Here is a 16,644-nt window from a genome sequence, read left to right as displayed (position 1 = left end):
TTAAAGGCTTATGGAACTAAGGGTCAGTTGTACTAATGGTGATTATATCACTGACTTGCTTTGAGACCTTGAGTAAGTAGTTTAATTCTTGGTTCTTCCATTTTCCCATCTATAAAATAAATATAATAATCTTTATTTCTCAGGATGGTTGTTAAGCTAATGATTCTAAGACAGTAACCCAGTGGTTCTGAAACTTTTTAGACTCGAGGCATCCCTCCAACACTTTTCTGAATTTAATGGCACACCTGTTGAGAACTACTGTTGTGCTACCTCAGCTTAACTCAACTGGCGTCCTGCTACTGCAGCCACATGAAAGTGCCCAATGCTTCTTGTATGGAGCTAAATTGGGAAGCAGGTGCAGCAGGAGCTGACACTCCTGTCTGCATTGTTTTATCTGATAAACATGCTGCAGTTCTTCCTAGGCTGACCCTGTGTGCTCCTCCTGGGAAGAGGCGCATAGTACAATTTCATATGGTGGATCCAGGAAGGGCTGTAGCAGGTGTGCTGTCTTCTGCCACAGCCACTTCTTGATCTGACTCAGCACAAAGTATGTGGGGCAGTTTCACTTAGTGGCAGTGCTGCTGCAACACTCCTGAACAAATCTCATGGCACCCCAGGGTGCTGTGCCTCTACAGTTGAGAACCACTGAAATAACTCCTGCAGAGATGGATTAAGCAATAGCACTTGCTCCCACACTTTCAGATTGTCAGAAGCTGGGAAAGGACGTCATTAAATAAAATTGCTGCTCTTATTCTGAAATGGATGACTATTTATACCTGGCCGTAGATTTTAGGGCCAGAGATACCTTTATGATCATTTAATCCACAGATGGTCAAACTTCTTACCCCTTCTAGCTGCAAACTAGGACGTAGCTCAGAATGCCAGGACTCAAAGCTTTTGAAATGAGCAATGTTTGGAGTCAATCTATGTATGCTGAACTTATGTTCTGCTATAGGTATAGGTATAGACTGGTTTCCTATCACTTGTACCAGTAAAAGTGTAAAATACCTGGCCTAAATTATGTCTTAGAATAAATAATAAGAAAAATGAAGAAAATAAAAAAGTAAAAGAATAATCGATCAGACAAATGGGTATGATTTTATTTAACTATGTCTCTTTTTCCAGGATCCATATTTACATTGCCGAAGAGCTACATGCATTTTGTGGGCAACAAGTTGCCCACCCCTGATTAAGTTTGTCTTGATTAGGACAGGCTACAGCAGTTGCAATAATCAATTCCTAGTTCAAATCCAAAAGTTGTTCTTGAATGCTAACATTTAGTTGTTTTTGGCGGGGAGAACAGCGGTGGGGAGGGAAACATCTGGTTATGATTTAAACCTATCCAGTGATAAGGAATCACAACAACCCTAAGGGAGTTGCTTCCAGAGTACCCTTCTTGTTAAAAAAATTAATTTCTTATTCTGGATTTGTCTAGTTTCTACTTCAAGCTATTGGATCTCTTTATAACTAGGCCTGCTTGATTGACTATATCAAATATCTGTTTACCTACCTATGGACTGTGAAGGTGAATCCCTTAACTTTCTCTTTTATAAGTTAAATAAACTGAGTTCCAAGAGTCTCGATACGTTTTCCAGCCCTGTAATCATTCTCTGAAAAGGCTCCCCTTTCTCAACATCTTCCTTGAACTGTACTTACTGGAACTGTGTGCAGTATTCTAATAGTAGACCACTGTTGCCAAATACTGAAATGACTCCTGCTAAACATTCTTTTGAATGGCAGGGCACTGTTGGTGCCTGCCACTTTAAGAGCTGTTTCAAGCAGCCAGCAGGTGCTTGATTGCGGTGGCTATTTTAGAACTCTGGCCGCCTATATAAACAGGGCAGTTTGCTGTTGGCAGGTGAGGCAGTAACATTGTCTGGCTGCAAGGCTCCATAATATCCTGGAGGTAAGTGTAAGAGCTGTAGGGGATGGTTTGGAGGCTCCTGGTCCTGGGCATGACCTAAAACTGCACCCTGCCCAGAGTGGGTGGCCTGGTGGGGCTCTCAGTGGTGTGGGAGCCCACAGAAAATGGTGAAAGGTGGGTAGGGGTGCCTTAACTCTAGCCCTTATCCTTGGGTGGGTCAAGTAACACCGGAAGTAGTTGGGGGCCAGGCATGGCTGTGACCACCTGAGCCCTGTGGGGTGTAGGACCCCGAGGAAAGGTAGTTGGGGCCAGGCACAGCTACTGCCACCTGAGCCCACTGGGGAGGGAAGCCCTGTGGCCCCAAGTGAAGGGGCAGAGACGTGGAGCCCCAGGTGAAGAGGGTGGCTCCATGTGAGGGAAGTAGGCCAAGGTGCCTGAGGCTGTAGTTTGGGCCAGAGGCCGAGTAGGGGAGCTCAGTCTGGGAGATAGGGGTGAGTCCTGACCCCATTAAGTCCTCCACCATTAGGAGGCGGAGTGTGGGTTGAAAAGAAGAGCTAGATTAGAGCACAATGACATGCTGCTCCAGGGAGGAGTGAGAGTCTCCATGAGACCCTGTAATACCAGTTGTGGTTTGAGTTACTCCAGCTCCCACAACTGGGTGGGTTAACCCCTAGTAAGGGCAAGAAGGTGGACCCAAGAGGGTGAGGGGGCTAGTGGCAGAGGCCTGATGTAGAGTACCCTCAATTGGTCAATGCTGGGGCCAGGACCAGAATGGTCAAAAGGGCCAGGGGCCCATCATGAAGGACATCCAGAGCTGAGGGCCTGGGGTTCCGACTGGTCTTGGAGGGGAGGCTAGGGCCTGTGTGGCCCAAGGTCCCGGGTGGGGGGGAACACACTCAAGAGGGGAAATAGTTTTAGGGCACTAGGCAGCCCAAATGAAAGCAGAGTAAGCCACCTAAGTGGAAGGAACCAGTAGGGGTCCGGACTGAAGGATTCTGGGGCCCAGTGTGGGGCTGGTGAGATTATCATCCATGGATGCCATCTGCAAGGCTTGGGCTGCAGTGTAGGGGAGAAACGGAGCTGCAGATAGCACCCCCTGGCATCAGGGCAAGAATGGGCAGCCTCATGCCTTATTTAACATCCTAGTTAATTAAGAACAAGGCATGGCAGGAGAGACAGGTGGGTGACATGCCCAAAGGCAAGTGAGGAAACTAGCACTGTGGCTAGTCAGGGAGCCTCACCTTGCCACATCTTGTTTATGCATCCAAAATTATATTAACTCGTATATAACTGATTATCCACCAAGACCCTCAAGTTGTTTTCAGAGTCACTGTCTCCCAGGCTACATTCCTTCAAGTTTTTAATACGGTATATGTTTCTTGTTCTTAATTACAGTTGGCCAAATAGAAACCCATAATGTGATTTTATTTAGCTTATGTTCTTAGTTGTTGTGCTCTTCCCTTTTTAACAGCTTTCCAATCATTATTTCACTTGAAAATATTATTTATTGGTAGTAATGTTTTCTTCTGAGATATTGATAAAGATACTAAATAGCATGGTACTAACAACCAGTTCCTCTGACACCTACTCAATTATTTTGTTTACAATTATATTTGAGACCTATTAGTTAGCTAGTTTTGAATCCATTGTATGTCTATGATGTTGATTTTGTATCATACTTGGTTTTTAATCAAAATAACTGGCAGTTTCAAATCAAACACTTTATTAAATCAATACCTTTACTAACAAAACATAATCTTGTCAAAAATACCAAGTTCAGTAAGATATACTACCCATAAAATTGTTAATTGGCATTAATTCCATTCGTTATTTTAATTCTTTATCTGAGTTCCATATCAGCTGTTCCAGTATGTTGCAGGGATGTAGTCAAGGTGATAATAGTTTGAATTTATTCAGGTCATCCTAGCTGTCCTTTTAAAGTATTGGCATAGTGTTATTTTTCCTTCCAGTTCTGTGAAATATTTCTAGAGAATATTCTTAGTGTTCAAAGATCTTTTAAAACAATATTAATGGGCCAGTAAGCTTCTTGGCCATCAGTTATTAAACTCATACATGTAAGTTACCTAGACTTACAAATTTAAAAATGTTTAACTGTGGTACCATCTGTTTAATGTCCTTCTTCAGTTACTAGTGAAATTAAAACTATTTTGTCATCAGCCTAAGATGTGAATGCATTACCTGGCCTTTTCTTGAAGACACAGCAGAAATATTTATGGAATTTTTGCACAGATTCTGTATTACCATTGAAGATTGTACCATATTTATAGAATGATGGACACTGTTTCAGACTTTAATTTGACTTTTTTTTGTTCCTGATAAACTTATATTTATGAAGCATTGTTGTCAGTACCAATATGCACTGGTTTCAGTACATTCTCACCTGACACAACATTGTCCAGATTTGCAGTCACATCTCAATTGACTTTGGTCAGTGTGGTCTTCTGAAAAGGATATAGAGCAAGTCAACACATCCTGACAGCATAACCCCCCATAACAATTAAAATAGTAGTGAAAGAAATAATGAAGCAGTAAAATGCAGTCAGGATAGACTGGTATAAGCCCTGGGTCCTGTTAGTCTAATGTCAAAAGTGTATTGGTAGAGGTCAGTGGAAGTAGAATTAACCTTCATACTTAGTGTCAAATGAGAATCTGCCCCATAATAATTGCTTTAAAGTGTGATAATTTGTGGAGCTCTATCCTTCCTTTCAGGCATGGGGGTGGGGTGAGAGGAGGGAGGGGCAGGGGACATGGGCAGCCTCTGTGTGTCGCGCATGGCAAATTGGGTAGGAAGTAGGCAGCAGAGTGGGAAACAGGGTAGGGAGCATAAAGCATAGCAGCAGATCAGGCTGGCGAAGAGGATTGGAGTGGCACTCAGAGGCTGGGGAGGGGGCACTGGAAATATCTATAAAAAAGATCTTGAAAGGTATTATAGGCCCATTGGCCTACAATAACTAGTTGCATACTGTATCTGTGTATGTCAGTGCTAAGAGATGAAGATGATACATGCCTTAGACAATAAAGTATTTTTTTCCTATGGTAAATTGCAATGTAAAGGATTGAAACAAGATCACAGCTGACTTTCTTTAAACTTGCTTCTCCTGGGTAGTGGAGACATGGAGGTAAAAACATTTCTGAAAGAAAGTAGTGATGCTTCTGGCTCACGCTTGGGCTAGGGACAAAAGTTACTCATAAACTGGTTTAAATGATCAGACACGGGTTTAAACCAGTGGCAGAATAGAAATTCAGTGCACTTAAACTGATTTCACAATGTCCAAAACTGGTTTAAGATAAACCTGGCTGGATGTAGTATCAGACTTAATTGATTTTGGGTTAAATTGGTGTATTGAACTTCTGTCCCTGACTCCTTCCAGATTCAAGTTAACTCAGTCCCCCAGCAACCCAAGAAGCTTTGTATCTCCCCCACAAACCTCCCTCCCCCGCCCCCCCACAGGGTGGACAGGCTAGCCTTGGCCTAAGGTGTCTGTTCCAGCTGAGCAGGGAGACATGCTCTAGTGCCCTTCCCCCCCCGCTTGCTTCTAGCCTGGGCCACTGCAGGCATGTGGCTGCATTTCAGTAATCAAAAGTGAATGTCTGTCCACTTGCTTATCGGTTCAATCTATGCAGTTTAGAGAAACCTGAAAAGATTGAATCAATTCATCCTTGAGCTTTTTGACTGTCTGTACTTAGCCTGGAGGTGCATATTTTTGAGTGACACATAGCTGGTATGTGTTTACCTGAAATAAAAATGTTTCCCATATTTTCTTAATATAGTAAAGACTATTTGCATTCTATGCAAATCAAAAAATAGAAGACGCTATATAAACTTTATTTCTTTGCTGGATAAATCCTCACAATATCCTATGGGGTAGGTATCCATCCTCCTGTAATGGAAAAACTAGAGCAGAGAGATAAAACACCTTGGCTAAACGAGATTTAGAGTTCAGGTCTTCAGGGTCCTGGTTCCAAAATTATACCATTTATCTCTTCAGGGCAGAGATTTTTTTGTCTTAATTGTTTCAGACACAGTAAGTTCACTTTTACTGCCATACAAATAGGTAATAGTCTTCTTGCTGGCAGAGTATTTTCTGCATCAGGGCCCTGGAATTGTTATCCCTTTCTCTTAAAAAGTCCTGATACACATATTGCAGGGCCTATTTTGTTTCTTGTCATCCTAGATAACGGATTAGGGTGCTAGTATTTAGTTATGAGCTGTTACTTAATAGATGGACTGAGCTGACTGTAAAACGTATGTTTTGTAAATCTAAATAATTTATGGGGAGCACGTGAGGCTATATAGGGCTATTTTATTATTTATAAACAGAAAGGCATAAAATAGTTGCACATTTCAGAACTTTTGTGTTTGTTTTCTTAAAATGAATGACATAGAAAAATATTTATGTCCATACTGTTACCTTGATCAGTGTGTTCACTAGGGCTGTGTGAAATTTTGCTGGCAGTTTCATTTTGATGCTGTTTTGAGCTTGAAACAGCAATATTGAAACAAAACACGGAGCTTTGAAACAGCCTCAAAATGGAATGAGACAAGTGAACTTTTTGAAATTATAAAAAATGTTTCTAGTTTCAAAGCTCAAGCTGGGCTTGCCTGCAGCAAAACAGACACTAAAGTAAGGGCGGGGTGGGGGGCGGGGAAGGAGTGCTCTCATTATTGACTGTGGAGCTGGCCAGTGACTGTCACCCTTCCCTGAGATCTCTTGCAATCCCAGTGCTCTGGGGGAGGGATGGAAAACCTGCATTAAAGCAGCATTGTTTGAACTGGGCTGCTTTCTACCTTGGTGTTAGTTACTGAGCTGTGTTTTGCCTGTCAGCAGCTAGAGGTACAGGGTCCCAGAACTCAGACTCCCCCTGCACCTATCTCCTTGACTGCTGGCAGGCTTCATGGCCAAAGCAGGGCCTAGGAGGCCTGCAGTTTTCACCCCCCTGTGCCCTAAGACAGACACAGTCAGTTGCACAAGCACCCATGTCACAAGTTTTGCCTATCAGCAGCCAGTGGTGCAGGGCCCCAGAACCCAGAAGCCCCTGCTCCTATCTCCTTGACATTTGGTAGGCTTCATGATCTCAAAAGAAGCTACCATTCCTGCAAGTTTCATCCAAATCAGGCCAGAAATGACAAAGTTATAGGCTGTTTTGAGCTTCCCCATTACAGCCTATGGTCGAAATCTCAAAACGGCGTCGAAACAGCAAAACTGTTTTGATGAAACAAAACAGAACAGTGGTTTTGAATCAAAACAAAATTTGAACCGAAACGCTGTTCTGTCAAAACACAAGTTGAAACAGAACGGTGCCATTTTGCACAGCCCTAGTGTTCACTGGCACTGATCTCTGTATGTTCAATGCAGGCTCAGACAAATGATTGATTTTACCTAACTTTGTCTTTTCCTGCCAATCACAGACCTACTGTAGAAAAGAATGATTTTTAGTCACACTTTTGAATGGACTGTTGTTTTGGCTTGTTCCGTAAAAAATATGTAAACTTAATTTTGTTTAAATTATTTAGCATGTTGTTTTTTTTGTAAACCAAATATTATTAAATATTTCCTTGCTTGATTATGAAACATGTTTTAATTTACCAAACACGATGACCAGCTCAAAGAGAATAATAAAAATTTTACTTTTTTTTTTTCCAAGGGGAAAAGGTCAGATTTTGCCAGCTTCCTGTCTAGTCAACAAAGGAACATGAAAGAACAGGGGCAATTGACAATTTTGTTTCCTTTAACCTCTGGCAAATGTTATTCACTAAAATAAGATTTCCTATGACAGTTTCATTCCACCCTGGTTATATTTTAACTTCTAAATCATTATTAAAACTTGGTTTTCAAAATTTGAGTTTTGAGGAAAAGGTGTTTTGAGAAAAATGTGGATTTTTTACTTTTGACTGGATTCATAGAGGTATAACATAGATAATATTTGAGCTACTGGATAAATGGAGTAGGGGAGGGGGTGCAGAGAACAGGGGGGAACACAGTGTGGCACTGTCCTGGCTGGGCCTGGATAGCCATCAGTTACCAGCCACCTTCTCCCATCACTCTGTCTCTTGCCCTGAGTCCAAGTGGCTACCACACTGTGTTCCTGTGTACTGTTTGGGACCCACATGGGCATAGCCCCTGCCTGACACAGCTATGTTTTGGGGACTCAAGATGAGGAAGGGGGTACAGGGAGAAGGGGTGAACAAAGCTTAGGTTCCCCAACCCAGGGATGGGCAATTATTTGGGCTGGAGGGCCACTTAGGGAGTTTTGGTGAGCTATTGCAGGGTGGGAGGGGGGTGGGGGGGCATGCTTATTAGGGATGTGTGAAGGTTCAGGTGCTGATTTGATTTGGAGGAGATTTGGCCTGATTCGACGGCCAAATCTAAATCAAATCGGGGGACCAGTTAAAAGGCCTGAATCAATTTGAAGCTCTCCTAATTGATTTGGAAAAGCTTTGGAGAGCTTTGGTGATTTGGGCAGCCCCTGCCCACTGAAGCAGGGAGCTGGATCTGGACTTGGAGCTGGTAAGTAGCAGGCAGGGGAAGGGAGGCTGAGGAGTGGGGAGGGGAGCATGGGGGGACCCCTGCCAGGAACCATCCCCTACTTGCTTCCCCAGCCCCCCTGACTCATGCCTGCTCCCCCTGCTTTAAAAAAAAGCCCCCACTCACCAGGTGCTGCCAGGTGGGACAGGCAATCCCCACTGCCCCCCACTGGCCCATGCTGTGTAGGGGGCTCTGCTATGATTCCCCCAACCACTGCCTGCTTCCTTAGCCCCCCCATGGCTGCCCCGCCCACCCCAGCTTCGGCCTTTTAAGAAAAAAACAAAAAAACCCTGGTCTCACCAGCTGCTGCAGAAGCCTCAGGGCTTCTGGGGACTTGTGCAGAGCCCCCCCCCTCCCCAGTGGGGAGCAGCAGGGATCGCCCCCCACTGGGCAGGACCCAGTGAATCCAGAGTTTCTTTGGGGTTTTTTTTTCCTTAAAGGGCTGGAGCTAGGTTGGGTGGGGCAGCCATGGAGGGGGGCTGGGAGAGCAGGGAAGGGGTCCAGGGGTTATGGCAGAGCCCCCCACGCTGCACAGGGCAGTGGGGGGAAGCAGGGATTGCCCCCCCACTGGGCAGCACCCGGTGAGTGTGGCCTTTTTTTTTTCTTCCAAGTGCCAGGGGCTGGGGTGTGCAGGGGAGCCATTGCCAAGGCTGGGAGAGCAGGCAGGGGGTGGGCCCTCTGTGATTCAGAGATTTGCCTGATTCAGCAGCAGGCAAATCTCCGAATTGGATTCAGCCAAATTGATTCAGGATAGTGATTCGAATCACCGAATTGAATCACTGCCCCCCAAATCGGGTGAATCCAAAGTGAATACTAGCTATTTTGCACAGGCCTAATGCTCATCCAACCTGTGACAGCTCACCAAAACTCCTTAAGTGGGCTTTCAGCCCAAATAATTTCCCACCCCAATCCTAAGCCCTTTTTTAAAGGCTACAGTCCTTTCAGACAAACCTTAGAGAGCTACATCTCACCTTGTGCCCTTCGGGGGAGGAGAAGTGGGGGTCAAATACCCGCATCTGTCTCAAGCATTATTGATGGTTCCTATGACTCTATCAGGAAACTAAATGCAAAGTTAATGTTTTTTTAAATTTATCTATATAGGAAAGAGTCTGTTGCCAGTGTAGTCTGTCTGATGCTACAGGAATTGAAGCACAGGGTTTTGGAGTAACTAGTCTGTAACAAATATTTCATTGTATTATGTTACTACTGTTCTTTTATTGTAACAATAGTAGTTCATAAGGTGAACCCATTTGGAAGTACTCTGAGCTGTGCGTGAAAAAGGGTAGGTTTATAAAATGAAAATTACTCTTTTAGTGGATTTTGGCTGGTGAGTGAAGTAGTCTAAACACACTACTTCCCTTTTAAGGCCAATGTTTGACAAGAAAGTTAAACTGTTCAGGTTGCTACTGCTATTACCAGTATACCTTATAATTCCTCTGCCAGAATGCATTAATTGCTAATAAGTCTTTCCGTATTTTATTTAGTTTCATGGTTAGAGTATTACTGAGGAGATGGTACCAACTGTATGTAGTAGTAGTACCAACATTTAACAATGTTTTAATTATTTTTGAAATAGCACTTAATTAAAAATACAAACACCTTTTGGCTGATTTGAACAAATGGGGATATGGGCAAGAAATGTATTGTCTTAAAATAAATCTTTTAAACCAGTATATTGTCCTTTTGTAAGTAGGAGTTTGTGTGAGTGTTTCATGAAAGCTTTTAAGAGAAAATCCCATGATCTTTAAGCAGGTCAATAGGAGTTCCCTTTACACACAGATTCACAGACGTTTAAGGCTGGAAGGGACCTCGTGAACATAAGAGCTGTAGAATTTGTCATTCAGGGTCAAATGCTGGAACACAAAATGAATCCATGTGTCTAGGCTATTTTCTTGGAATTGCTACGTTCCATGATCACTGCTGCAATCTCTGTATCTAGTAGCTCCCTCAGGTTGGGATCATCTAGCCATAGTGTGTGACCAAAGGTAAACCAGGATCACCGGACATGATTTCAAACACAGATGTTCTTGTCTTTACTGAATTTCATGTATATTCAGCATCATTGTGGTTAGTTTGTCCCATTCCCTTGGATGACAGGTTACTACACCCTGATTACCTGGGGTTAATTTTTTATATCTGAAAACTGGAGATTTTTTTTAAATCGGAGAAAACCAGGATCCCTGCTGATTACTATAGGTTGACCTTCCACTAATTTATAGCAGCCCACCAGAAAGATTCTGCTTTGTCATCCAGCATACTTAGTCTCTGTGAATGATCGCTTAGGAGAAACCCACTATTTCAGGGCATAGGTTGGGATCTCATGTTTCCTTTAGATTTATTCCTAGGCTATTTATTAATATTGTGCGGTTAAAAAATAAATCTCAGGTAAATGAGCTTTGTGAGAACACCCCAAAAACTTGACATTAGGACTGATAATGTGCTATTCCTGACATGCATCATACTAACCAATATTTTCTCATTGTTTCCTTTTGCTTCCCTGTTTCTTCTGTATCTATCTGTAGTCTTTGTAGTTAGACTGTAAATAATCTGGGTTAGTTACTGTCTTTTTGTTCTGTGTTTGTACAGTACCTACCATTGGTGAGGCCTTGTATGTGATGAGAGCTCTGGGCTTTGGTCAAGAATGTTAGCTGACATACTGATTAGGCTTGACAAAATTGAGATTACACCCTCTGAGAACAAAGTAATGTTTATGGTCTACAACCTTAAGCTGGCATTCAATAGACCCTAGTTGGGGTTGGGGGCAGGGGAGCAGCAGTGAGACCATTGTGACATTAGGATAGCATCTAAAACTGGACAGTAGCTATTGTATGAATAGTCTCTATGACTCAGCAGCCACAGAAACCACTGTCTCCAAAAGGGAATATGAAAAAAAATCCCAAAACCTTGTGAGTTATCTCTATGGGCAGGTTTGTGTTGCAAAACAATATAATAATTAACACTTAGGACAGTAGCTGTTTGTTCATGTGGTGTAACCATTGTGATAAACCACAAAGTGGGAACCTCTTTGAATGCTGCTTGGGATTATCTTTGTGTGAGACATTTCTCTAGGGAATTAGTACAAACATTTGACAGTAATTACTATTGTGGTATGCCCAACTTGAGACCCTGTGGGCACATCTACACATGCATTTAATGCAATTCAGTAAACTCTGATGCAGCCCAGTCAGCCTTCCAGCAAGGGGCTTCTCGAACCCAGCTCAATGTGCTGCAGAGGGTTTGTCTGGGTCACCAGGGTGCTCCAGTGTGAGGCTAGCCCCATCACCATCTACACCTGCATTTCACTGCACATGTTTACTCAGATGTAGAATAGTACTTATGTTGGACAGTAGAGTTAATTCATTTACTGTGGCCTAATAGCATTGGATGTGTGGAGAGTGATGTGTTACTGCGGAGCTAATTAGTCTGCTCTGCAGTAAAGCATCTTGTTTAGATACACCCTGTGTGCCAGAATTTCAAGTGGTCCTGTGCACTCGTCATTTACTTTGAGTCCGGCTGAGATTGCATGTATGCGGTGCTACAGAAAATCAGGGCCAGAGTGTCTCAAGTTTAACACAAGAGGCCAATCTTGACAAAGACCTTGTCTTCTACTAGCTGCCAGTAGAAAGATGGATTTAAGCAGTTTGCACCTATATTCCCAACAATTGCATAGACAATTGCATAGGTGCGGGCAATTATTTCAGGCAGAAGGCCACTTACTGAGTTTTGGCAGGCCATCAAGGGCTGCATGAAAGGCAGCAGGGGGTGGATAAAAAATTTAGAAAATGAATATTTAGGGGTCCCGCAGGCTAGATAGAATGACCTGGTGGGCCTCATCTGGCCCATGGGCCACATTTAGCCCACCCCTGGCATAGAGGAAACTTTGTACAGATCCTGTATGGGCTAGGAGAAAAGTAGTCTCAGACTCAAATAACTAATTTCAAAGGCTATAAGCTGTCTTTTTTCATGAAAAAAATGGAACCTGACCTTTATTCTCCCCTCAGTTCATGTGCATAGACACTTGTAATGCTAATTATACTTAAAAGCATATATAGGAGGTAGAATATTCTAATTCATGTCACATAGGAAAAGGAACAAATTGCTTTTTGGTTGTAGGATAATGAAGCAAACTGAGGATGATAGTCAATAATTTTGCAACACAACAGCTTGCATACAGGCTGTTGGGAACTACATAGGTTAGATTATGACTTGAACTCCTCATCTGTGTTAAGTAAATGAGTTTGCATTTGATTTAACACTATTTAATAGTTAACTTCAATTACAAAAGGTATGTGCCCTATCAAATGAATTTATGAAAGTGCTTTTAATTATTAGAAAGTTATATTTCTCTAGTAGATTTTATAAAGTAGAGTCTAATTCTGAATTGTTGGTGAAGAACAGTTGCTACTCAGTATCTACACGATCCTATAATCTATTGACATTCAGGATTTTTCACATCTCCTTTGGAAATATAACTGAAACTGGAGTTCTCAAAAAGGAAATAAGATTGAAAACAACTGGATAAACAGACCAATGGCAACCATAATATTCTTTGCTTGCCCATCTAAAATAATCTTACATTCTGTAGGAATGAGTCTGCGTGCATATTCAGTGGTACTATTTTACATTTCTTGATTAATTTTAATAGTGTTAGACAACATAATATTTAGTAAATCAACCGATTGTCTTGAGCTGTGTTTGAGAAACAGGAGGCAGGTATTCTCTAATATTCTGAAATTTTCGGTAAATATTTCAATTTATGAATTATTGCTAGAATTGACCAAACCGCAGGGATTCTATCTGTAGGAAATGTCATTAAAAAAATTGATTTCAATCCGAGTTAAGCCATGCAACATTTTTGGTTTTGGCAAAGGTCCTTAGACCTGCCACCAACTGCTGAATGATTTTTTTTCCTTGTTGTTACTTTCTTTATTTTTTAATATTAAACTAAGTTTAACTTGAGCAACTGCAAGGAGTTTCCAGGATATCAGATGCACAGAAATCTGATAAAAGCTCAATGAACCAGAGATGTTTTGAACAAAACATTTTGGTCTTAACAAACTGACATTTTTCAAGAATACTTTATCAGAAAATTTCTGGCCAACTTTAATTATACAGAAAATACAATTTTTTGTGAATTATCTTATGATAATTAAAAAAAACCCCTATTCTTTACCCAAATGGCCAAATTAGTAATAACACAAGAGATCTCTTATAGAAGAGCTCTCTTCTGTCTATAGACTTCTGGGAACATCTGTAGAATTCTATGACGAGGATTAGATTTTTCTATTATATTAGATGGGACAATAAAAACTTAAACCATAAAAAGGTTATTTTTCACTAAATTCCATAGAACTTATTCATAAGAGTAATCAGTTGGTTTTCTTATACATAAGAGTAATCAGTTGGAGACCCTCTTGGAGTCACTAGGAACAGTGGCCACAAGCTGAGGGAGGATAGGTTTAGGTTGGATATTAGGAAGAACTACTTCACTGTAAGGGTGGTCAGAGCCTGGAATAGGCTTCCCAGAGGGGTGGTGCTGTCACCTTCCCTGGAAATCTTCAACAGGAGACTGGATAGGCACCTGGCTGGGGTCTTATGACCCCTGCCACCCCCAGTGCTCCTTCCTGCCCATGGCAGGGGGTCGGACTAGATGCTCTGTCTAGGGCCCTTCCAACTCATTGATTCTATGATTCTGAAAACTGGACCAAAACTGTAAATAATCAAAGCTGTGCAAAGGATTTAACTTTTACCTTACATAAGAAAGTTTTCTGATAATATTTTTAATTACTTGCCATCTTTCCCAGGTATATTCTTTGTGTTAAATTAGGATTGGATGTGGATAGAGTGCCTTTATATGCTTTAAACTCATAGACAGGAGAGGTACTAAACTGTGATAGCATTGAAAAATGTAGTTCCCTATTTGTCCAGAATACTATCCCATCTAGTGAATGTTTGCTTCTAGTCTAGACATAACACTAGGAAATGCGTTCTAGAGAACAATCCTGTATTAGCAAGGTCATTGGGTCATTACTGAAAATAGCAGGTCATTTTCAGGTAATTACTGAAAATAGCAGTGATGTCCCCCGATGTACATCAAACTTGATTGACAGAGGTCATCTCCAGAAGAAAGAAGGGTGTCCATTCTCTTTATCTATTTGATTCTTAACTTCTGAGATTGCCCACTGATGTTAGCCACAATTCTGGGGGTGTGGGAAGGTGGCAGGGAAAAGGGTTACAGTTAGGGTTAGATATGTGGGGGAGGGCAGGGACAGCATAATTCTTTCAAGTTACGTGAACACTGGACCCACAAAGAATGGAAGTGAAGCAATCTTGCTTATTTTTTTTAAACATTATTATGTGAAATCAACTGTCAGTTGTCACTGACTAAATCTGAACTTAACTTAATGATGTAGAAGTGAATGTTATAAAGAATCCCTTGGTTCAAGCAGTTCCCCAAACAGCAATAATTAATATTTAACCATAGTTAGCTGGAAAGCAGACAAATGAAAATGAATTGTCAGCATTTTTATGTGGGAAGAAAAAAAGGAAATGGTCAATCTGTTGATATTAACAAAAAACAAAAAAAAATCCCATTTCCTCTGTTTATTATTTATTGGCCCATAGACTTCTCAGACTGATCATTCTGAAAAAAAGAAATTAGATTAGTGCTATTCTTTCCCTTCAACCTCCAGTCCTTTCTCAGTTGGGAGTACTGTGGTAGGGAATGCCTGGCCTAAATTCCTCTTCCCCAGCCATCTTGAGCACTGGAGTTGAAATTTACTGACCCTGCAAAAGGTCCAAGTAAATGGGTTTTGTATGGGAGCCTGAGGGGATCGAGGAAGAGGCTGGAATTCCCACACTCAGTATACAAGCAAGTCCTAGTACTGAAATGCAGCCTTTGTGCTGTTCAGCCAAGTCCTAAAATAACAGCCACTGGTTTTCCTCAGCCCAGCGCAGAATATCAGGGAGACTGATACACAACATTTTATCACCTAGTCCTCTTCCATTTTCATACCTTATGGCATAAAATGTACCAATCCCCCGTTTTAAGCTTTTGTGCACACAGGCTACCACAGCTTCTGTGCAATGTTTATGTTTTGCCGTTTGAATTCTCCTCCTTGCTGTAATTGACGTTGCAATGTTCCACACATGGCAGCGTAGTTCCAACAGGAGACACTGAGAGCAATCTATCTCTGCATACCTACAGCTAACATTATGGTTAGGACACTAGCTTGGGAGGTAGAGATTTAAATCTAACCGTCTCAGGCGGAGAAAGGATTTGAATCTAGGTCACCCCTGTTTTTGCTGAAACTCTTCATTCAACAATAAATAAAAGTTTGTTTTTAGTGGATCCTGTTTTCCTCCACCTCAGAAGAAATTGGGTTGATTTTAGCTGACGAATCAATTTATTTGTGCAGCCATATTCTTAAGAAACATGACTGTATGCAGGGCAAATTGTTCCCCCTAGACTTCATCTCAACGGATAGCATGTAAATGCACTTTTAATCCTGCCTATACTAATGTTTTAAAATGCATTTGTGAAAAAATGGTCAATAACATATATTAATAGTACGCCTGTTGTCCCTGACGGTACACAGTTGCAGACTCATGAGTATGTTCCACTTTGATCTCCTTGGAGAACTAAACTACAGATTTCCTATCTGTCTCAGTTCAAGATTTAACCCTCTATACATATATGCACTATGGTGACATATAGAAACAAGTAGGTTGCTCTGCTTGAATGTTTATTGGTAGAATGATTATTTCTGCCTCAACATAGTAAAATGTTTCCAAAATCCAAAAGAAATATAAATAACCATAGAACAACTGATCTTTGTGATTTCCTGTAGCAAGGTTTTTTTCCTCTGCTACTTTTTGTGGTTGGTATCCAAGGAGCAAGGTTTGGCAACTATATAAAAAGGTAATGGATTAACAAATTAAGAAAAATATTCAAACATTGGTAGTTTTAAGTTGGCTGTCTATCCCAGGGATCCTCTCTCATAATGCTTTTCTTTTATGAAGGGGAATTGTTCAGCTAATTTCAATTCATCTAAAGGATACAGGCTAAAACAGTACTATTTTTACACATGCTCTGGGAGGCATGTGGGAGGGTTGTGCTTTAATTAGCGAGCCACACTAATTAAAAGCATCTGAGCCTCACGTGCATCAGTGTCCCCTGTGCTGATAAATGGTGGTGGGGCACTTTGAACTAAAGCTCATTGAACAAGCTTT

General features: G+C 41.6%; 1 protein-coding gene across 1 annotated transcript in view; it reads left to right on the top strand.

Moving 5' to 3' along the window:
- Window positions 1-14,394: 14,394 nt before the first annotated feature.
- Window positions 14,395-16,644, top strand: part of COL4A1 (collagen type IV alpha 1 chain) — a 175,162-nt gene continuing 172,912 nt past the window's right edge. The window contains exon 1 of the mRNA XM_019523837.1: window positions 14,395-14,524. Within this exon, the coding sequence (XP_019379382.1) occupies window positions 14,395-14,524 (130 nt within the window). The remainder of the gene's footprint in view (window positions 14,525-16,644) is intronic.

The sequence above is a fragment of the Gavialis gangeticus genome, unplaced genomic scaffold (genome assembly GCF_001723915.1).
Source record: "Gavialis gangeticus isolate Ggan-Ray unplaced genomic scaffold, GavGan_comp1, whole genome shotgun sequence".
Taxonomy (NCBI): Eukaryota; Metazoa; Chordata; order Crocodylia; family Gavialidae; genus Gavialis; species Gavialis gangeticus.
This window is presented reverse-complemented; position numbering and strand designations above follow the sequence as displayed.